This window comes from Onychostruthus taczanowskii, unplaced genomic scaffold, assembly GCF_017590055.1.
Source record: "Onychostruthus taczanowskii isolate IOZ18803 unplaced genomic scaffold, ASM1759005v1 scaffold39, whole genome shotgun sequence".
Lineage (NCBI taxonomy): Eukaryota > Metazoa > Chordata > Aves > Passeriformes > Passeridae > Onychostruthus > Onychostruthus taczanowskii.
Window position 1 is genome coordinate 5,932,164 of NW_024501348.1, and position 24,495 is coordinate 5,956,658.

Consider the following 24,495-nt stretch of genomic DNA (forward strand, 5'->3'; position numbering starts at 1 on the left):
AGGTGGTTGCTTCCCCCTTTTTACTGTCCTCTCACTTTTTCAAGCCATACTCTGGGTTGATACTGGAAGTGTCTTTCTCCAAAGTTCACAGTCAATTCTCACAGTGAATATTGCATCCTTTTATTTTAGAGATACCAAACTAACTTCTCTTAAAACTTCAAAAGGAGTCTATTGATCATGTTCCTATAAAGGCAAATACATCTAGAACCAGATACAAGTGAAGAAGTGTTATTTAATAGGCACAAATACAGCACCCTTTTAGAATCAAGAGAAGAATGATGCAATTTCTAATTTATATCCACAGCTCACTGGAGTCTAAATATACCTAACAATTCTATATTGTGTTCTAGAGTGTACAGATATAACCATTGTTTTCAGCTTCACTCAGTTCCCTTTTTAATTTCTTCAATTAAAGATAGCTGAGAAATTAGGCATACAGCAGAATTAAAGGACAATTACATTAAATATCAATTGTCTCCTTCAAATAAACAGACTGACCAGTGATTAAGAGCCATTGGGTCACATAATTAATGCAACCTTTCAAAAACACATTCCAAATTTAGGAACCCTTTAACAAACACAGCCTCTTCTGCAGTACAAAAGCCTCATATCAATAGATAGGGTAGTGTGAGAATTATGGAGACTACCTTCTTCCATTCTCTGTTCCAGTGCAATTCTGTGTTATGGGAAGTAGGCCCAGAACTATTCCCATCTGCCCTGACATTCTATACAACAGATATTTACATTTGAAACAAAATCCTTCCTGTTGGTTTTACCCACCTACAATTGATGCTTATTCTTCAAAGTTACACTGTTTAATAGACTCAAAATGATAGCTAAAAAATAGGAATGTTCAGATGATGAACAAGAAACATAAATCCAAGACATTTTTACTGAAAGTGAAAGGGGTTCCTAGAAGCACTGCCCTCATACGAAGCACACACTACCCAAGCTCTACAGGCTCTCTGCTCTACAGTGCACAAGGCAGTAATAAGCAAATGCTATGTGCACCAAAAAGTAATAAGCAAACAGCTGACATTTTAGTCTTTGGACACAACACTCATTTGTAGGCTGTTGGGGAGAAATAAATAAATAAACATCTAGCATTTTCAGGGTCATGCTATAAAAGCACAAATATTCTGAGATAGATATTTTATAAAACATATTAGATTTTTGGCATTGTCATGCTCATGACTACTAAACAGCTATAACCAAATTGCCTTCAACTGACAAATATTTTACATGTCTGGATGTTACAAAGTCAAATATATGCGCTGTTCCTGGCTATAATGAAGAACATAAACAACACATCTTAAAGACCACAGAAACAGAAGCAGTCATGTTAAATTAGCATGCTTGCTTCCAAAACCAAAAAGCTACTCATCTCCAAGCACTGCTCACACTTAGCCTGGATTTGAAAATTGTAAATAAGAACAAAAAGCTGCAACTAGGAAGTTTCCTAGAAAAAAATAAAACCAGAGATGACTGTGACAGTAGACAAAATTAGTGCTACTATTTCTTGCATGTTCCAAGCACATCCACCATGAAAACATTCTAAGAAGCAACTCTCAGACTGCAGATCAGAAGTGGATCCAAAATTGAAACTGTAAATTGAAGACTTTACAAACTGTAAAAAGGATTGTTCATCCCAAAATGTCACAATTTACAGTAATCCATAAGTGTCAGTATTTTAATCATGCAAGTATCTGAATAGTTTCATTATCTGTGAACACATCCATACCCCACCAAAACTCACCATTTTAATTTTGTTTCTTAATGCAATTATAGAAGAATTGTTTGCAAGAACTGTGCCTTTCAGAGGAGCAAAGTAGAATACATTAAATTTCTTAGCTGGTATGATTTTTATTGGTCAGTAGCTTACAATTTCCATTCATTGCCAAAGCGATCAATGTGCACATCAATCCAAAGTTGACAAAAGGAAGCTAAAAATGTATTTGATGTGAGCTGTGGCTATTGCAGTATGACAAAAAAAACACTGTGGATCCATACAGTAAAGAGGGAGACTAAACAACACAGATTCTAGTCTCAGGCTTCGATTTGCATAATTTATATTTTTCACCCCAATATTAATTACTGTCAAATTCTGTGCCAGAAATATTCTTAAAAATCCAGGAGAAAATAATTTAGTTTCCAAACATAAACCAGTTGACACAGAAGAAAATTTAGATTTCTGAGAGGAACAGCAAACAATAACACACACAAAACATGATACTATCACACTGAATTTTTTGGCAGAAATATAAAAATTATTATCCGAAAAAGAAAGAACAAATGAGAGTGCAGCTTACCAACTTCAGGCTTCCCAGGATGTAATTCTGAAGTGCGGTTTCCTTCAGCAATGTAAACTGGAAAGCTCGAACATTCAAGGTAGAGCTGACAAGCAGCAATAAAGGCAGGAAGGTATTCTTTTGGTGTTTTCTTCTTGTTTGTTTTCTTCACCTTAGCATCGTCTTGTGATTCTCTGTCCCATTTTGTGCTCTGTCCTTGCGCTCTAGTGGGGTCTACCGGAAGCTCTGCCCCTAAGGGCTGAGACAAGGAATTATTCTGAATGATATACAGGTTGATAAATCTGGTTAAAAACTGTTGGACATATTCCAAACAGCACTGCATTGCAGTCTTTTGGACTGTTTTCCCACTACGAGTTGCTGTCCCTTGTGTCATTATGGAGGGAGGCTGTACAATGGTCTCCTCAGAGCCCACGGTTGATGCTGTCTCAGTCTCTGAGGATGTGCTACCAACAATAGGGATGCCAGGTGCACCGTGACCTTCGTTCAGTGCTCTGTCAATGTCATCAGTTGTATCTGCCTGGTATTGTACAAACTCAGTGAATCCACTTTCTGATGATCGACTGCTTGGAGGATTTTCACTATCTTCAAACACATCATTAGGATTTTCAAGTGACACTGACGGCACCTGAGCAATATAAAAGTTTAATGGCTGTTCAAAATAGGTTATTTAGGTCTTAGCAAAACAATATTTATTAGTGTCTTCATTTGAAAGCAACAATTTCATTCCAGAGTTTTAAATGTATTCATACAGATACATTTTATGCAAAATGATATTTGGTGTTTCTGTAAGCCTGCCAGACTAAGCTAGCATTAAAAAAAATAGTTTATCAAGAAAAGTATTTTTAAAATATTATTGGTTTTAACATTTTTTTCATATCATAACTAAGTCTACTCTATTACAAAAGAATGTTGAAATACATAGGCATAGGTATTATTAATTTATACAGCATCATAAGCCATCAAATACAAAGTTATAATTAGAAAAAGATATAACTTTTCATTTAAAAACTACTAATAATTTGCAACTACAAAGAAAATGAATCATCTCCTCAAAATGAGAAAGAGAGTTTGCTGCAACAACAACAGATCTTCATGACTTATATGTCTTAATTCCTTATAATTCAGAATATGCATAAATAGATGAATGGCTTTTACTCAGAAAGCACCCACAGTGGCTTTTTGCACTGCTCTAGCCCTCTACAGTTGTAGGAACTGTAGTTGTAGGTAGCATAGTGTCTCTTTCTTAGTGAGAATGTGAGGTAGGGAAACAACTGAAATAGAAATGCTTCAGTCAGTGGCCCTAAATGCAGGTGCCCACTTCCAATCTTGCATTTACCAGTGATGGCAGATGTTGCCTGAGATCTAACAGGCCCAGAAGTTGTTTTGACTTTAATCACTACCTGTGTTAAATGCAGAACTTGAACCTTATGTAATAATATGAAAAACTTTTTCATTAATAAATAAAAATAATGACATAATTATTTACAGTGAATAATGTCTTGCTTTACCAGAGATGGAATAAGAATGGAAATTTGAGATATTACCACAGAAAACAGTGAAAGAAGCTAGAAAGTTTGAAGAGACATAAATGATGACCCCACTTTACAAAATACAATCTAAAAGTGTTTAGAAGCATGGCAAATCATTCCACTATCTCTTAAGAGAAACCATGGCCATATATCTGAGACAGTTGTAATTGGAAGCAGAAGGCCACTGAAGGCTCAAAGGGCAATATTATTCAATTAAAACAGGCTTTACTAAAAGAAAAAAAAAAGGCAACCCAAAACCCCAAGAGAACAAAACAAGGCAGGTATCAATTAGTTAGAAAGAATAAGGATAGCATCGTGAATGAAGGATGCTGGAGTTGTAATTGACAATGGGAATGTGAGCCAGCAGTGGACTCCTTTGGTGAAGCAGCCCATCCATCTAGGACCATATTAGCAGAAGTACTGTCACCAAATCAAGGGAATTAGCTAGTCCCCTCTGCTCAGCAGTTTTAGGTCCACAACCAGAATATTGCACTCCTTAGTGCAAAAGAAACTCTGGTATACTGAGTATACCCAATGCAAAGTCACCACAGATGCTCCTGGTGTAGAGTGGATGCTCAGAGAGTTGGATTTACTCAGTTTAAAAGAATGCTAAAAGTCGTGGAGGGGGTGAAGATGGTTCTATTGCTCTCTGTGAGTTCCCACTAGGCAGTTGAAAAGAAATCCACAGTGACAGATCACAAGACAACCAACACAAGCAGCAACAATGGAAATTCTGATTAAATAACAGTGCAAACAAACAAGCTGTACAGAGAAGTCACGGTAACTTCATCCTTGGAAATACTCAAAATTAAGACAAATATGATTCTGAGTGACATGACCTAGCTTTAAAGTAAAATCTAACTTTGAAATCAGCCCTGCTTTTAGCAGTGCCCTGCAACTGTCACTTCCAACCTAATTTATTCTGTGATGTTCCTTAGGTTTCTTCAGCTGGAAAACAAGGATTTCAGGGCATGTCACTTAACATACCTCAGAGAGCCACGGCTGCATAAAACAAAGTGGACCAAGTTAAAAGAGAAATAGCTGCTGGCTGGTTTATTCTATTTATTTAATAAATTATTCTAAGAACTTAACAGTGACAGTAAAATATGTGATGGGTGTTAAACCAATGCACATGAATTGGGTGAGAGGAGAATTTACGCATGCCTGATACTTAACCAAAATGGTGAATTCTTTTCAGTTCAGTAATTTTACTTCACAATACTCTTGAAATGCTTTACAAACTTTAGCTGATTAGTTTTTTATTAGGCCCTGATTCTGAAGTGGTTTATACAAATATAATATTATATCTGGGTAAAAACCCCTAAGAATCAATAAATTTTACCACAATCATGAGTTATTTTGATTACCCAGGTTTCACATATATTTTGATATCTAAATCTAATCAAAGACTTGTAGGGTGTTCAACACAGGCTGTACAAAACCCAATTCTTTTTTCCACGTAAGAAACAATTTTGCAAGATGCTGCAAAACCTAATCAGTTACCTTTTTATTTTCCCATTCTTTGATGGAGCTGCTCTGTCCAGTAGGAAGCTGCAGGATACCGTCTGTACCAGCAGAGAGTAATGGAGGCTGAACCTTACTGAGGATCTTTGAGCAGAGTCTGAGAGAATCAGTAAGCTCAGACAAGTGCAAAGTATGAAGATGGCTTGTCAATGCAGAAATCATCCTGAGCAACAGCTGAGGCAAGTGTTCAGTCTGTATTTCAATGTAAGTCTCCTAGTAATAGGAGTAGTAAAGTAATAATAAAAACTTGTTAATTGTCACACCAAATTCTATCCTGAAATTTATTCTCTACAACAGAGCTACCTAACATTTGCTTAACTGTGTTCTAAACATGGAAAAAGGAAAATTAGTATCTTAATATCCAAGAATAAGAAATACATGCTTTACTAAAAAATACTTAGAAAATTAACTTTAAAGTTGGGTAAAAAACAAATAGAAATATATTTAGCTCTTTTTCAAACTAGTACATATCATTCATTATACAACAAATACACTTAAAAACATCATAAGAAGGCTGAAGAATGCTACTATTACTTTATTAATCTTAAGATAAAAGTTTAAGAATGAAAGATGAACAAGTTAAGAGCTAAAGGAAGAACAGGCTGATTGCCATACCTGACACAGCACTCTCATACTTCTAGTAGGCTTTGAAATGAGAAAGCAAAGAATTGAGGAAAGACAGCTATAGAAAAAACAGTTCCAACAGTCTTTGCTACATTAAACATTGACAACAGAAAAAGAAGGTACATCTTATCATGACATTTAAAAGATCCTTAGAAGAAAGTTGCACATTTAAACTAGCATATCAAACTACAAAAGACTATACCTGCAATGAATACACAGAAAAGAAAATGAGGACAGACTAAAACTTTCAGGTGTAAGCATCATAAAACCCATTTCAGTTATGCCTAACCGTCTATCAAGAATCATACCATGAACCAAAAACTTCTTTAAATGTCAATTTATGTCAACATATTTTCAGAAAAAGCAATTAATAAAGTATATGTAGTATTTCTGCAGACTATAAATATACAGAATCCCAGTGTTAGTAATGAATAAAGGAATTCTTACCAAAGAAACAATATCCAACAAAAAGTCCACTAACAAGCAGAAATTTGTCAGAGGTAACTCAGATTGCTCACTGTCACCTCCAGGCCCAGTTTGAAGTCTGGCATGTAAAGTCCTCCTGCAAAATTCAAATGGAGTTTCACAATATTTTTTCTTCCCCTTACATCGACCATATTTCTGTAACTTAATGCAAAGCTGTATATTTTGGGTGATAATCACTATAAACCAATAAGCAGTTTCTCATTTTACTGTTAAGTAGCTTATTTGGCCCCATGCCATTCTTTCAGAAAAAGCAGTAACCACCCTTTTGGTGTAAAACAAACAGTCTTCACTTGTAAAATAAGGAAATTCAAGCTAAGAAAATTGAACATGGAAGACAAAAACTTCGATAATACAGCAGCTCATGCAGAAAAAAAAAATCCAAACAAAACCAATTCTCCACATTTCATTTATCTATGATGCAATTTTGTATCCATGTTGACAGTAACACTACTTATATGTAGTGAAATACTCACCTGCATGTTACCTGGCTGTAGATGACTATTCTTATGTTAGCAATTCAGCCCAACACACAAAAATCAAGTCACAGACATCTAGATCAACCTCTCACACTGAGCAGAACAGTGCTAAAAACACTAGATAAATTTGTCCACAGTTTTGTCTAGCAGAGTTCTGGAAATCTCACAAGAAAGTTCCACAGCCTTCCTGGCTTTCACTGTTCCACCTCTTCCACTGCTGCACATGTCCTTAGCAAAGCTTTTCTCAAAGTCCAACCTGACCACTTGAGTGAGCACTTGTTGCTGTCCTTTGTTTTCCATCAGCTGTTATAAAAAGTATAGCTGTATGAAATTTACAAATGCCTTTCAGGAAATCATAAGGTGCCATTCAATTTCCCTCTTTGCCAGGCTAAACCAAACTCACCTACCTCAACCTTCAATGCAGTGTCCTATAACTGACCAGCTTAGCAGTTTCTCTACCAGAGTCTCTTCAGTTTCTCAACACTTCTCCTCAGGTGGCGTGTCCAAAGCTGGACACAATATTCCACGTCTGTCCTTAGAAACACTGAGTGAAAGGAAAAATAACTTCCTTTCACCTGCTGCCCATGGTCCTCGTAATGTAGCCCAAGACACACACACAGTTAGCACACTCTTGGCTCATAGACAAATTCATGTCCAAATATCTTAATATTTTCTCAAGAAATTCCATAAGCAATGGAAAAAACAATTCTACTAATTTCATTTGACATCTTTACATCCTCTACCCCTTGCCACAGCAAAAAAACCTGCTCTTCTGTGGTCCCTTCATCCCCTTCCCACCTGTTAACATTTTCAACTTTCCCTGATTTATGGTTTGCTATTTTCTCCTGTAGCCCTGCTTGTAATGCACAGAATCCCCACCCTTCCTTTTCCCTAAAAGAGCAGGACAAATGATGACACATCAGATGTCTGGCAAATCTGTCCATTTTACCAAAAGCAATTTGTACAATGAGTAATCCTGTACTGGCCAGACAGAACAAAAACTAGTTTTGAGGTCACTCTGGAGTCTCCTCTTCAGTAGAGGGGCTAATTCTGTCTCTTGATTTAACCCAGACACTGGGGTTGTGAGAACTCACATTGCTAAGACCCACAATCACATCTGATGAAAATTGGCCAAAAGGTTGAAGTTATAGGGATGGGAGAAAAAAAATACTTACAGGCTTAATGATCCCATGAGACTGACTTCTTTGAAGAAAAAGTATACAAAACAAAAATTAACTTCAACTTTACCCATACAGAGATTAAATATTATCACCTACCTACAACACTCTTCAAACCAACGAGCAATGTAATCCCACATATAATAAGGCTCAAAGGAATTGAAAAGAAGATTGGCAGTTTTAATCAATTCTGCTGTTTTCTTGTTTTCTCTCAGTTTGCTGAAAGAAAATAAGAACATTTAATATTTTTATACTTATTTTTCAAGTTATATAACTACACATCGCTGTGAGTTACCCACTGTCAAGTAACACTGACAAATGATCCTCCTCCCATCCCTACAAGCAGTTGTTGCTCAAGGGCTCAGGATATTGGCAGGCTGCTCATACCAATGTTTTTCACAATTGCTAGGTTTCTCCTCTATCCTTTCGTTAATATTTGTCTTTTAACCACATTTTTAATAGATCAGTTTTTGCCATAATTGTTCCTGTAGTAGTTTCCTCCCCTCTCCAGCTTTGAATACCCCTCTCTTCTCCACCTTTCAAAATATTGTATTCAAATCTTCAACTCTATATCCCACTCCCTGGCTCTATTGCAGCAGTCTTCATTTTTCTAGTACAAGAAAACTCAGTCCATTTTGTTTTTGAAGAACACAGACATAAAGAATATCACAATCAATTAAACAAGCATTTTTTGTCATGGGTAAAGAATAAAAATTATGCTAAATATTAAAAAATTTAAATAATAAAGCCAACCACTTCACACCTTTGCACTGAACACAAGCTGCAGTCAATGTTAATAGATCCTGTATCATGCAGAAAACACGTCAGTCCCACAGACTGCACAGTCATGGTTCCAGCAACAAAGATCTATTATTTAATACAAAATACATTGTACTCATTATTTACCTGCTTAGCTGTGTGTGATCTTTGTTGAAAGATGGTTCTGTCTGAAGCTCCAGTTCTGCTTTGCACTGTGTATATAATGTTCGAAACACTTCAATCAATACATCCTCCAGGATGGCAGGGCCTAGGGAGAAATAGCAGCAGTCACATGGTTGAATTATAGTATTGCCAACAGTCCACAGCTGAAAGCTATTGAAATCATTAGCAAGCTTTAGTCATTGAAACCACAACATTTCTTCTGGTTCAATCTCATAAACTACCTGAATGTCAGAAGGTTTGGTTTGTTTGCATTCCAGAAACACTGAGACAACTGTAGTGCCTGAGAGTACACAAAGCACAAGCCCCATGTTCAATCTGTGTACAATGGCAGCTGGGTACAAACACACCAAGTTCAAAAGCTGTGCAGTCACAGCAGTACACATCATGTTCAAGCCAGCACACCCTTTTTACTAGCTCAGCTCTTGTAAATTTTTACTAGCTCAGTAACATGTAAGTGGACTTCATGGATTATTGATCAGAGGTGCTTTTCAGTAAAAACACTTTAAAATACTCACCCCTAAGCTATCTCATGCTGTTAGCATATGGACAATACACTCAAATATTTAAATGTAAATACAAGATAAAATATTTTGAGCATCATTCTTCCTTTTTATTTGAAGCAGGTTTTTTTAGCTCAGGATATAATCTGCAGGGTACTTTTTGGAAGTATTTTTGAAAGTGTGCAAATTGCAACCCAGAAAGCCAACTGCAGCCTGAGTTGCATTGAAAAAGTGCAGCCAGCAGGCCAAGGGAGGTGATTCTGACCTTCTACTCTGCTCTTGTGAAACCCTACCCGGAGTACTGCATCCTGTCTCAACACAGAGACATGGACCCGCTGGAGCAAGTCCAGAGGAGGGCCACAAAAATAAAAAGTGGGCTGGAACATCTCTCCTATGAAGACAGGCTGAGATAATTGGGATTGCTCAGCTTGGAGAAAAGAAGGCTCCAGAGAGACCTCATTGCAGCCTTTCAGCACTTAGATGGGGCATATGAAAAAGAGGGAGAGAGATTTTTTTATACAGCCACATGGGAATAGGACAAGGGGGAACAGTTTTAGGCTGAAAGAAGAGAGATTTAGATTGGATGCTAGGGGAAAACTCTTTACCCAGAGGGTAATAAGGCACTGGAACAGGCTGACAGAGAAGCCATGGATACCCCATCCCTGGTCATGTTCAAGGCCAGGTTGGATGGGGCTTTGAGCAACCTGGTCTAATGGGAGGTTTCTCTGCCAGGGGCAGGGGTGTTGGAACTGGATGATGTGTAAGGTCCCTTTCAATACAAAACATTCTATGATTCTATAAATAGCTCCTCCTTTGGATTTGAGCTAAATCTCAAATGTCTTCAATTTTGAAGAAATAACCCCCAAATTATTTTAAAGGAATTTAACAAGTAATCCTACTTGAGATATCATTTACTTTTTAATGTGTTTCCTAGTCTCACTGAGCTGCCTTCAGTATGAGTATGTTCACAGAGTTAAGCAAAAATCCTTTTAGATTATTCTATCTAATTTTGCTGAAAGAATCCTCAAAGCTTTGCTACTTCATGAAATCTTAACATATACATTGCCTGTGAACATTTAGACTGATCCCTAGAAACCATAAATTACAAGGAAGATGGCAAATTTCTGACAGATATTTTGTTCCTTGTAGTTCTTCTGTCCTAACCAATTATTTTCTTTAATTATTGTATTTTATGGTTTTATTACCCCACCCTTAAATCTGATAATGGATTTTTTAAAAAAATTATTTTTTTCAGTCACCTTCAAAACTGTATTCCAAAGAAAAAGGCAAGATATCCAAGTCTTAAATCTAAATACTTTTGTCCCATAGTCCTCTAGCCCTCATCTGCTAAACAGGGCATTTAAACACTTCAAATAGGGGAAGGGAAAATTGAAAAGAAGCACCAGAAAGAAATCCCAACAAACCACCCACAAAACAAAAAAAAAAAAAAAAAATTGCTTCCTCTGCATAAGTTCCAGAAAAAAAAACTGTTTTATTTTTAATATCTATCCTGTCTGTGTATATATTAAAGAAAGAACAGGTTATTCCCAAAAGCAACAGCTGAGATTTATAATAGTAAAAGTCATTATTTGATGAAAAAAATGAAAAAGATTTCTTCCAAAACACAGTTAGTTCTCTCTATGACTTTGACTTACTGTTTCCTGTGTAGAAAGTAGCAGAAATGGCATTTGGTATAAAAGGTAAATCTGATGAATGCATTAAATTAAATACAAAACATAGATACAGTTTGGAAGATCTAAGAAATCTGGGTAACCTGCTAAGTACTAAGGATATAACTTATTCAATTTGATAAAAAAGAGAAAGAAATTTCAAAGCAGAATCACATAAAACAAATTAAAAAGAGTAAAGGAAAATTACCCAGTTCAGGCTTATCCAGCAAACTGATAAGAATTCGAAAAGGCTTTAAATCTTGCATTAATGTGCTTTCTTCTCCCTGTCCATTAACTTGCAATATTCCAACCATTGCCTACAAAGAGCAAAAACATATCAGGAAAATAAAAAGAAAGCTAGAAAGCAATAAAAGCTGCACATAAAGGGAAAATTCTCACTAGCTGAAACCACTATTTCATCTCACTGCAGCTCAGTCTCCCATGATTAAGTTCTCTCAACTTTCTTGAATTTGAGAACACTTCTGTGGAACAGAACTTGGTAGCTTGTATTTATTTAAAAGCAAAATAGAGTATTATAAGCAGGTAACTCAATATTTCTTAAGAATAAAAGAGAAGACATGAGCATTAATGAACAAATTATTTGAGAAGATAAAGTAGGTAGATATTAAGGGCTTAATAAAACACCATCTGTCCTATGATATACTCACGTGGATGAAAACTTTCTTGACTAAATAGCAATGACAACTTTGAAATAAATGGGAAGGCTGAGTTTCTATACCAAAGCAGGTTAGGGAATGAGCTGCAGAATTAGAAAAAGCCCCAAGAGATGACCACAGATTTTGCTTAGTTTTCTGCCTGGCTGACTTGACTGTCTGAGCTAGTTTGTTTCTTTTACAGTTTCAAAATAAAAGGACAAAGAAGAAAAAAAAATAGAGAGATAAGAAAGAACCATGAAAACCAGTTTGGCCTTGCTATCTGTTACAAACCAAGTATTATCAGCAAGTATCTTAAAAGAAAAATCTTCTCTGCTTTCATATTTTTAGAAGGCGAGAATTTGCAGTACATTGTATCTGTGAATAAGATATGAGTTGACTGGATAAAACAAAATACAAAGACTGCTGGAGAATAAAGCAGAAAAGAGCAATGCTTTTAAAGTCTTTCAAGAGACAGCAAAAGGTTTTAGAAACTATATGTCATTTGTATTATGTATAGGCAAGGCATTGATTCTAATGTCCATACTCTTTTCAGACAGAAAAGCTTTATTGACACTGAGTAAGTTTGAAAGATGGACAGATTTAAAAAGACCTTAACTATTAACCATGCCCAAATGCTGTTGAAAGCTCACTACAGTTTGTTTTTGTTTTTTTTTTTATATAAGGTACAGGTGAAAATGTAGCTCATTCAGGCCCCTCCTTTACATTTGAATAATTTCTGAATCATCTGCTAAGAAAGGCAGAAGGGTGATAAGAGAAGGGTGAGAGAGTGCCAATGAGGTCCCTGCTGCTGGAATACTGGAATTCTGAGGTCTTTTCCTCATCAGTAGAACAGCAGATCTCACAACTTTCAGATAAAACTGAAGGTGCTAGCTCCGTGCTGGGTGTCAGCTTTGGACCGAAATGACCTGAATATTCTTGTGTCAGCTACTACTGTTAGAATTGCCACTCTCATTCCCATACATAGCATCACAGCTCTGACTCAGAAAAATCCTGACCTTATCAATTTGCCTTAAAGATGAAATGTCTTCCCAACTTCGAGATCAGACTCGCAGAAGTTTAAAAGACATCTGTATTTCAATGACTGTGAGAAAAGCAGCACAGTTCTTAGAACCAGTGATCTCAGCTCACACAGGAAGGCTTTAAGGGTAAACTAGTTTAACTGCCAATTTTCTCAACTATTCCTGGCTGCCAACAGAGAGCAGAAGATGCTCCCTTTTCCTTGCAGGGAGAAAGACCCTTTTAGCAGACTTTGAGTGCTATCTGATAATTTTTTTCTGATTCCCAAGACACAGGGGAGTTTCCCATATCTACAGAAGACAATTCTCCAATTCAGTTTCATTAAAGAACAGGCTCCAGTGTGTTGGTTCATAACCAAGTAACATCCATGTATGATTCATTCATTATGAAAAAGGAGAGGGAGAAATCTAATATTTCTTCTGTTCATTCTGCTATTCTAGAGGTCTTCATTCTTCCACTGAGAATGTTTTGGAAGAATAGGACACAAATATCACAAAAAGACAAGATTACATTGTCACATTGTATTGGCAAGTCAAAAGATAAAGTTACAGCAACTTTGATCAGGATCTGTTTATAAAAATATATGCCCCAATAGAACTGTGTAAATAAAACTGTATAGCTACCTGGACTAACATTTCCTTAGAGAACGTGTTGAAATAATAAGTGGCATGCTCCTCAGGATTGCTGTGCCTCGTACTTCTGGGTCCTACAAGGGCACCATTGTTATCAAAACCTTCAAGCAAAAAAAAAGATAAAGCAGATAAATATTTGCAGTTTAATAGAATACATTGCCAATTTCTTTAAACTAGAAATCCACACACTAGCACTGATAACTTACCAATATGAAGTCCAAGTCATGTTGGCAAGAAAAAGATGATTTTATAGAGTTTAATAAGGGAAACTAAGTTATATTTTTCACACAAGCAGTTTGCACACAAATAAAAAAAATTAGATTTATGCAATATTATCAACCAATTACTTCTCGTACAATTGAAAAATGTTCACAAATGCTGCAAAACTCACAATCCTTAAAAGAAAGACACAAGCTGTCACATAAAAATATTGTAATGAGAACACAAAATTCAGTGTTTTAAGTATATAGAGATGATCATCAAAACAGTGATGTGTTGGAAAGAATATCAGTCACACTACAAAAAATATTTTTTTTTAGTTCAAAATTACACTAATGAGATGGACCTGTGTATTTTCTTTTCTTTTCCCAGTAGGTTTTTAACTGCATAAAAAAATAGGCTTAAGGAAGAAAAAAAAAATCAATTGGTTAACAATGGTTAAGATAACCTGATTTAAGGAGATTAATGTAATTTCTATTCATAGAGAATGTTAATAGGTCACCTCTAGATGTAAAACAACAGGAAGGATAGCAAACACCAGAATTAAATAATGCATAGTGAACAACAGAGTTCAGACAGTCTTCCAACATAATTGATCTCCATCTGCAATGTCTTATGTTAGGAATAGATCATGACAACAGAAAAGCAGCACAACATCCAAAGAAAAAATAAGAAAAAATCCTATATTGTCAGAAAGTTTGTCCAAATATATAGCAAATAGATGAAGTAGCTGTTCACAACACAGGACACAGATGTCACTGTAAAAGTATTCTCTGAAGCCGTATGACTTTCAGTGCAGCCTATGTTCACGAAATAGCTGTAAAAGAAGGTTCCACAAATAAAAAAGGTAGCATGATATTTTAAACACACAAAATATCTTTTTTAGTAATAGCAAAAGACATATCTAATCCATCAAGTTTAGATGAAACATGAGTGCAGTGTTTCATCTAGAAACTACTTCTTCCCCAAACTTGAAAATGCAGGTATGGATCATGACATTGCATTTCACTGTCTTTCTTTAAAAGATTGATCCTTTGCAAGTCAGTGTCTTGAAGAATGATTAACCAAAGCAGCCAGGATTTTCTCATATTTAACTTTTAAATCCTGCAGCTCCTACAGCAACACAACCAACCCCCTCATGCAGAGCACTGTTGCTGACTTCTTCCCTCCTCATAATTTCAGCTCTCTCTCAGGACCCTTTGCTACTCATGTCCTTTCTCCCCAGCCACCCACAGGTTACCTGCCTCTGACATCTTAACTATCAGCTGGAAAAGGTTCTGGGTAGCCTGAGAAGCACATATGTGCTTGCTGGCGAGCTGGAAAGTCAAACAAACAAGGTAACAGCAGACTGCAAAACATATCAAGTAGAGAAACCACTTCATGTCTCTCCATCCAGTCTCCAATTCCTGGGACACACTTAGGAACTTCCATGATTTTGACTTCTTTCAAAATGGTTTTAAAGAGTAACTGATCAGATTCATGTGACCACAGACTTCATTTCCTTAAAATAAAAAGACTGAATAAGAGTAATTTTTTTCTAAAATTTTCTAATTTCTGGTCTTCTAACTGTTCTCTGAATAGTTAACAGCCTTCTAATGGCTATAATTTTATGCTACCCTCTTCTAATTACATACTGGTGTCGTATAAAAATTTAAATTTGTACTGTATTGATTTTATGTCATTTAGTAGAATTCTATTCCCAATTGCTCAATTTTTACTCCAGAAAGGTGTTGAAAAGTGATGGGTGATCTGTTAATTCAATCCGGCAAAGATCTAATGAAGTTTAAAGTTTGCATACACTAACTGTAGTATCAATGCTCTTCAGCATTTTTTTCTTTTTATATTTTCTGTACTGTTGTGCTCCAACTACCATTTACACTCTATAATGCATGTTCTCTGTTTTCTCTATTCTATGTTTTTAGAGAAAAAGTTTCAGAGTGCCTGTTTCCATGAGCCTACTACACCAGCCTCTACCCTTGAACGTGGCCCATAATTGCTGCTAGAGGAAAATGCATCAACAATTTATATGACAGGAATGAATTCCAGGATGACATTCTTCATCTTCTATGTTCATGGAGAGAGAAAGTGACTTTCTTTCTTATGAAAGAAATTGAGTATTTCATTTTTCCAAGATTCTTTCTACACAGTAGTGCTAACACTGATAAGGAAAATACAATCCATCCTCCACTTTTAGTGGCCAATAGAATGAAAGACAAACCTACCTAGAAGCCATGCATAAAGCCTTCGGTTGAGTGACATATCCCTGCGCAGCACTACGTGAAGGGCTGCTGACAAAATCCTGATCATGTCTGGACGCGTTGCCTGAAGAAGTTAGAAACACATTTAAATTTACCTATGAAAAGCAATGCTTTTTCTATGTTAGCAGCTTAATGTTCATTAAAACCTAGCTAGTTTCATGTTTTGACATTTCTGATTTCTGTACAGTACAAGAAAACACAATCTTGCTCTTAAGAAACCAAAATATGATTATTGTTTGGAACAGATATTATATAGTAACACACACCCTTTAAAACAGCAAAAATAACAGATTTGACTAACAGCTCCTTTTTATTACGAGGCATTTAATTTTACTAGAGGCAAAAGATTTGGAAGAAAGTTCTTAAAATCCAGTTTTAAAAAAAATTAAAGCACTTTTTTGGTGTCTTACTACTTTAAATGCTCGTGTAATTCTTAATATTGAAAAAATTTTGTATTGATAATTTCAACATTTTAGTACCTAAACAGAGACACTCCAAATACTCCTATAGTAACTGATAAACGTGAATTAAGTCCTTCCACAAGCAAGAACACAGTTCTTTCTTACATAAAGGTGCAGTTTTTTCCTAATTTCTAACAAGATGAGAATCAGTCTTGTGAAAGTTTTCCTCTATAACTAACAATAAATGCAGTCCAAAAAAATTATCTAGAAGTTGTAAGGTCTATCTCTCACTACTGCTAGGGCTAACCACTCAGCCAAAACCAAACACCATTTTCAATTCTCTAGTGTTCTGAATCTGTTGGGCTAAGAGGATTAACTTTTGCTTATTTTGAACACTGGGAATTGGAAACTTGCAAATGAACAGGTAATTTGCTTTCTCATCAAATTGGTGCAAATTAAAAGCTTCTGCATAGATGAAATATAATTTGAGCTTACATACAGAGAAGTTAAAGTTAACTTCAAAGTTAACACATCAAGTTAAAAAGCAGAAGAGCAGAGATCATGACACAGGAATAGCCAAACCGACCAGAGACTACATGTGACTCTTGCTGGAGCTTGGAGAAAATAATTAACAAAAACCAACCAAATACTGCTACTGACTTAAGAAGTGAAGTACATTCAGTAATTTGTCAATTCATCTCTCATGTTAATAACTTACCTGGCTCATGTGGAAAGGAAAACAAAAAAGGATAAGGTCCAATGTGCTCCTCTGTACTAAAACACTGGTATCTTGTACTGAAGTGCTTACTGCTTCCACCTGAAGTAATGGCAGAATCCCCCAGAAAAGTTATTTATTATTTTAAGGTGGTAGATAAAAGACAGCACTCAAAAATAAGAACAGATATTTATAAACAATGATAAGTACTAAATGAAGTTATTTTAAATTTTGAATAGTAAAACAAGACAAAACAGGAAAATTAAAAGTTTCACCACTAAGAAAATATAGAATCAATAGATTCCCTAAACTATACAAAAGCTCTTGCTTTTTGTATATCACCAATGAATATCTTAAGTTTAAAAGACAAAATTATTCTCTACATCTTTAAAAAAAAAGGGAACGAAAAATTACAACAAAACTCAATCACTTTTAGCTGAAGCATGTAATGAATGGAAAGTTTTACACAAAACCTAAGCAGTTCTGATACATTAATTCAACTTTGGAACACTCCTACCATGCATCAAAACATCAGTTTAACTGGAGCTATAATAAACGTGCATTTTCATCTCTCCAAAGGCTAAATTCAAAGATAGAGAACACATTTAAATCCCCCCCCCAAAATACATTACATAGTAAGTAAGTAACTTCAGTGTTGTTACTATCTCATTATAAGTTCACTGTTCCATTAAAACATTACCATTAATTCAATGTCACTGCCAATTATGTAGAGTTGATCCTCCATGGAAAGCTTCCTGTTCAGATGGGAGAGGACATAAGTGATGCCAGGCAAGCGCACTGCGGGGCTGGTGAGGAGGCTCCCCCAGAGAGCACTGTAGAACGCTGACTGATCCACAGCTGAAGCAACTTTCTCCAGCAGAGTGTTTGTCCTGCAGTAAAAGCAAGTCAGTTGAAACAGGGCTTATATCACAGCTCTTGCCCCTGTCCCCAGTTTTAAGAAGTATTAAAATTAATTGTTACAGGAAGGTTGTGGAAACCCAGGGCACTGGGAATATTTCTCTGTCTGCTCTGGGGTGTCCTGACTGCCAGGAGAGCACGGACTTTGACCCTCATTCATGGAGAAAGTTTCCTAGACTTCAAGATAGACTAGAATCCACAAAAGTGTGAAATAGATTATAGAGAGTAGTGTAGGTGTATCCCTTAGATAAGAAATTTAGGTTTTGGGATTTTTAGTACGTTGTGGATGGAAGCAAGATGGAGGGCAGAGGGTGGTGTCCTGGATTTCTTCTTCATACTTCTTCCTTCTTCTTCACCCTAGTTTTAGGTGGCATTGTGTAATAGGACAGAAAAGTCTGCATTGTGGGCTCTTTGGGATCAGTTATTGGGTTAAAAGGGAAAATAATCTAGGTGTCAGCTCTTAATTGAATAGTTTAGTCTTAAAAGCCCTTGTAAGAAGAGACTGTTAGCCATTTTGTGCCTTGCTAATGGAAAGGCTGCCTAACTCATGGTTGTGAGACTGTTTTACTGATAAGAAGTAATAAACACCTGAGTCCGAACATGAACTACCATCTCAAGTGCCTCCACTCCAGACCCAGAGAAATCGATAACTGTGCCCCGTGTGAGGATCAAACGCTCAAAACTTCTTTTGAGAGGCCAACAGAGACCCAGTTATATACTGAACCCTATAATGCAGCCTGAACAGAGCAATCCAGCCAGCAAGCCTGTGGGCCAATCTGGCTTGCAAATGCTTTTGGCTTGCCCACAGGTTCTCTTTATATATTCCTTATGTACTCCTTATGTTCATAGAGCCAAATAACTCCTTCGTCTGCTGCTTAAAGCCAAGTGTTGCTACAGACAGAGGTTTCAGACAGACACCAGGAAAGCACAGCTACTGAAGAAAAGAATCAAAGCAGATGGTTTTTTGCCCTCTCATTCCTTGCACTAAATCCTTCTGGTAATAACAGGGCATAAAAATACCCCAATTCTTTGAGCACAAGCAATCTCCTCCCCTGTCGTCATTTCCTCCAACTCATGTGGCAGCACCTCTACACCCTCTGGAAGGCTACAGGAGGTGAGCTGGATAGACCTTGTTCCCTGTTGTAGTGATGCCAACTACACTGAGTGTGTCTGCCTACACAGAAATAGAAAAGAACAGTGTTGAATTGCTCTTAACATACACGTTGTGAAAATTCAAGTTTCTGAAGTTGGAAATATCAAGAATATGTAAGCATGTGAACAATTCCAAGAATTCCAAGTGAAGAGTGGAACTTCATCCTTTAATATGTTAAGATGCTACCTCAGCAGCTCAGATGCTGCAGCTATGTGTGTCAACCCATATCAAGAGTCACAGAATTTTTTAAGTTGGAAAAGATCTTCAGGATCATTGAGTCCAACCCAACACTGCAAAATCCACCATTAAATCCACCATGTTCCAAACTGCCACATCTACATGGCTTTTAAATGCCTCCAGGCATGGTGACTCCACTACCTCTCCAGGCAGCCTGTTCTGATGCTTGACAACCTTTTAGGTGAAGTAATTATTCCAAATATCCAACCTAAACTTCTCCTGGAACAACCTAAAGCCATTTTCTTTTGTTCTATTGCTTGCTACCTGGGAGAAGAGACTGCCATATAACACTAAGTCTGCTTAATGCCAATTCCCTTTCCATAACTACTAGCAGGAACAACTAACAGTTAATTCATCCTAATTAACACTAAGAACCTCCTACTATACCATTCTGTTGCAATTAATATGACAGCATCAAATTAAAAAGCAACCACCTTGAAAACAATAAAATCCACATACAAGTACATAGTGAAAAATAGCAGTAAACCCCCTCCCCAGATCAAGCATATCACCTTATTGACATAAGTATCCTTACCTTTCATAATACTCTGATCCCTCCTCTAACCCAGGCAGAATCCCAGTTAACAGTCCTTGCAGTCCTGGTTTCAATGTTTTCCCCAAAGGGAGGTAATAAATCTCATACAGACTCAATAATGTTGGCTTGACAGACATAGCAGCATTGGCAAGGAGAGGAAATAGTCCAGAACTGTGAAAAATAAATTTTACATTTTTTTAAAGAAGCTTCTCATGTGACAATTTTTTTTCTCTCTAAAGACTGCTACAGGTGCATCCAGTATAGTTATTAGAAACATCAGATTTTTATCTTAGAATTGTGCATAGGCATGGACCACCACACAATATGACTGTCTTTGGATGGACAGGTTGGTATCCCAAGGCTAATATTATGAGCTTGATTACTATTGTGATAACAAGCACTGAAGGCCCAGAGATGACTGTCTTTCACCAATAAAACAAACATGATAAACCAGAAGCATCTCTGCATAACAAAATGTTAATTTTGCCCACATTGAACCACATCACAATTAAAAGTGTATTTAAAAATATATTTTCTTTGCACTTATTAAGAAGAAAAAAACAAGACTGGATAACAACAATTTGAGGAAATTTATAGAAATAATTTTCTGAAAGAAAAATCATGGTATTTTATTTCAGCAAGTAACCTTGAGGTAAAATTTAAGACATTTATACTGTTAAGTCACATCAAAGTATATATTTACTCCAGAAATTCAGTCTGAAAACAGATTCTAAAACTAACAAAAAACTCTATTCACAATTTTGTTCCTAACACAACCTGTGAAGGACTGAAAAAACTGGAAGTATGTTCTGAATTTACTTGAATGTGAGTGTAAGTTCATGAAAGTTATAATGTGATCTCCTAAGAAGTAACATAGATACTAAACTAATATTTGCTACTGCTACTAAATATAATAAATTATTACAAACTGTAGCAATAATCAAATGCATATGAACACAACTTCAATGTTCAAAATCATTGAGGACTCAGTTTAGAAGACCCTGACATATAAAGAAGAAAATCAAAGAACAGTAAAAAGGGTAATTTTAAGGAAAGGGTCTTAAAATGTATACCTACAAATCTATTGTTAAAATAAATATCTATGTAGATTGGGTATTGTCCATGATAGAGGAAAAAACCTTACAACACTCATTCCAAAACACAAAACTTTTGGTAAAAATGTTTTTTTGCCTTAATCTGTCTAGCATAAATTGTCCTTAACAAGCCATTGTCAATTGGCTTCTTTTTTCTACAGAAAATGTCTTTTTGTTCAATAAGCAGCCCACTAACCCACAGTCATTCTTTGTAAGGCTATTACTCACACTTCAAGATCTGATGTTCAGACACTGGCATTCTGCTTTCATGACAAATACTGGAATCTTTGATAATGCCATAATGTGAATGTCTGTCTTTGCCCTAGCAGCAGTAACAATAGCTTTTAGTTGGATTATACAAGGTAGCATTTTCCCTTACCCTAGAACTTACTGTTAATGAGATCTTGCAGCTACTGAATCACTGTACAAGCACAAAATGTGAACTATGAGTTCACAGTGTCTTTTAAAACATGTGGAACCAGAGAACCAAAAAACTCCCCTCCTCAATATGATTATATATAAACATCATGACCATGCAAGACAGAAGAGCTGATGCTAGGCATGCAATTTCTTTCCAAGCATTAATGCACACCTTTTCTACCTAAACAGAATTTCTTTTTATCACTTATCTTTTATCACAAACTGCTGAAATTTAAATCTCTAGGGACAGGTAAAGATTAAGAACCGTGTGTGACAGTGTGCACACATCCCTCTATTCATTATATAATAAATAACTTAATGCCTTGCCCACCCCACTGAATCAAAAATATACGCCTCGTAATCGAGGTTTAGGAACCAGTATATGCTGACTAAACTTAACTTTTCATTATCATCAGTTCCAGAGACTGATAAAAAGTTTGTACTTGCCCCCCATGCTAACAAAACAAAAACTTTCCGTTATTTTTATAGTAAAGTTTCTTGCAACAAACTATACTCAGATTCTTTTCCAACAACACTTAAAATAGTAAAATGTAATGTTAATCAAGTACTAACTTTTCAATTACTATACAGAAGGTACATCACCTCATTTCAATGAAAAAATAAATTCCAGGTTTTATTGCACTAAAATCACTTCCCAAAAAAATTTAGGTGACCTGTTTCTCTTCCGTTATACAATATTCAGAAGAAAAATACTAGACAAGAACCAATATCATGAGGGAAAGAAATTGGTTCTGATTGACTCTTGCTATATAACAAAGTAATACTGTGAATATAAAATGCAGGAAAACAAAAGGATCTCAACTATGCATTTGGAATGGAGTTGTTTAAAATATTGTACCTGTAGAGGAACAGATCTTTGGCCAAGCGCTTGGGTCCAATGATTTTAAAAATGATCTCATAAGTTTCAAGTGCCTTGCGATGAACGCCTCCCGGCAGAGCTGGATGCAGACATTGTGCCAAGCGCTTGCCTATCGTCAGCTTCTTGGGTACTACCTGGTACTTGGCGTTGTTCTGTAGCACCTGGTAAATCAGCACAAAAAAAAGAAAAACAGCACAAAAGAAGTTAAACATCAAATGCACATTTTATCAAGGAGTTCCCGGACAGCTTCCATAAGTCACCACACAAACCTAGGTTACAAGGAAAAAAGCCAAGGCCATTAAAATCCACCGTGGAGCTTTTTTTTTGCCATGCTTCTCATTTGTACACTCGTTATAGGTAATATTGCCAAGGCAACTTCACTTGTAATGGGCTTCTTGCCTACAGCTTGTCCATTTGTCATTTACTCATCCATTTGAGGACAAAAATTGCTACTTTCATTTCATAAAATCCATTATCACTAGCTCAAAGAGAACTATTAAACTGTGGGTCATGAGTCTGGGATAGCTTTAGGATCACATACAAAACTTTACCACTGTCTGAAACTATGCAATCACTTCAGGACTGGAGAACAGAGTTGCTTTTACATATTTTGATTTTTCTTTCTCCATATCATAGCCTTCACATTGCACAAACATGCAGCAAGAACTGCTACAATCAAAAAAAAAAGAAAGAAATGAGAGTTTATACAAAGCAATGATGCCACTTCCAACTATAATGTCATTTTCCTGAGTGGTGTTGCCTAGAAACACATACAACTGACTAAGACAAGTTTTTTATGAACATCAGGGTCTGTATGCATTTGTGAAGTGCTATTGAAGATGACAATGATATTGCCTGTTAAAATTAACTGTTTAAATGAATCAGAATGTTAGCATTCCCTGGTCCATAAATGATTTGAGCCTCATTTTAGAACTTATGCTTCATAAAACTACTGCTGATATTTATACCAGTTACTATTTTTCACATTATTTCTATAACACTGAACAACATTAGAAGTAAATGTTACTAATAAAAGAGATGCTGCATTTATTTCCACTAGAAACATAACTAACCTCTCTCTTTAGTTACATAGACAAAGGGCTCAACTCTAGGTCTTAGAAAGGTCTTTGATTTGTTTGCTCGTTGCACACACCCAACATTTGGCTCAGAGCACGGAAATATTTGCAAGAGGTGGCTGGAACCTCGCACTTCTGTACTGTTACACCAGTACCTTTTGCAATTCCTGAGTCTTTTTAAGAGCACTTGCCAGGCATACCTTGTTTAGCTTCCCAAGTGCTGATATTAAATCTGCCCATTCACTGGAATATTCGAAGTTCTTCAGTGCTTTGTCAACAGCAGCTACATAGTTCCTGTACTTGGAATCAGTCAGTAGCTCCAGCTCCTCCGTGTTCATCCTCCCACGGTGTCCCCACTAGAGACCAGCTTGCAATTCATGTACAGACATTACCTATTCAAAAGATAAAAGAAAAAAAGCCCTGAAATGATTGTTAAAATATGTATAACAAGCACTACAGTTTCCTCAAAGGCACTAAAAAAATCTGAAATCAGGTTACAACAAACTATAAACAAAAGCTAACATATTGTAAACAAATATTAACAAATATTTAACACATCAAGTCCTACTAAAAAAAACCAAACAAATAATAAGAAATCCCAACATCTCAAGCCAAACAAAAATCCCTAGAAAAATAATGCATTTTCTCTCCCAAAAAGCACTGTTTGTTCTAAACAATGCAATAAAGTGATTTTTCATTTTCTTTTTTACTTCCTCTGGGTCCATCACTAGAAACCCCAACCTCAGAACAAACCAGCCTTTCTGCAAACAGAAGACACCAATCTTTCTGAATCACTTCCAAGCAGAAGACAAAACTGAAGGACACATACAATACAATAGTTACACACTATTCAAGAGGACTTCTGTGCATCAACACTTCCTTTTACAAGACTTGCTATTCTAATCCAGTGATGCAACTCTACTTTGTTTTTATACTATTGTCATCCAGGCACAACAAAAGCACATGTTTCCCAGTGTTCTGTAATCATAGGCTTTTGCAATTTGCCCAATATATTTTCATCATGT

The 24,495-nt window shown here is 36.1% G+C and overlaps 1 protein-coding gene across 4 annotated transcripts in view; it reads right to left on the reverse strand.

Annotated features, from left to right (window-relative positions):
- The window catches only part of DOP1A (DOP1 leucine zipper like protein A), a 60,348-nt gene that overhangs the window by 25,425 nt on the left and 10,428 nt on the right, over positions 1–24,495 (reverse strand). For 2 of the 4 annotated variants that reach the window (XM_041412399.1, XM_041412398.1), the window contains exons 2-15: positions 23,671–23,862; positions 22,374–22,555; positions 20,001–20,171; positions 17,858–18,047; positions 17,161–17,259; positions 16,006–16,105; positions 13,556–13,665; positions 11,447–11,555; positions 9,033–9,153; positions 8,226–8,345; positions 6,434–6,548; positions 5,978–6,007; positions 5,342–5,575; positions 2,310–2,934 (exon numbers count right to left, since the gene is read on the reverse strand). In XM_041412399.1, the coding sequence (XP_041268333.1) occupies positions 2,310–2,934; positions 5,342–5,575; positions 5,978–6,007; positions 6,434–6,548; positions 8,226–8,345; positions 9,033–9,153; positions 11,447–11,555; positions 13,556–13,665; positions 16,006–16,105; positions 17,161–17,259; positions 17,858–18,047; positions 20,001–20,171; positions 22,374–22,555; positions 23,671–23,808 (2,344 nt within the window). In that variant the 5' untranslated portion in view covers positions 23,809–23,862. The remainder of the gene's footprint in view (positions 1–2,309; positions 2,935–5,341; positions 5,576–5,977; positions 6,008–6,433; positions 6,549–8,225; positions 8,346–9,032; positions 9,154–11,446; positions 11,556–13,555; positions 13,666–16,005; positions 16,106–17,160; positions 17,260–17,857; positions 18,048–20,000; positions 20,172–22,373; positions 22,556–23,670; positions 23,863–24,495) is intronic. The other 2 variants (XM_041412401.1, XM_041412400.1) reach the window with 1 other exon arrangement.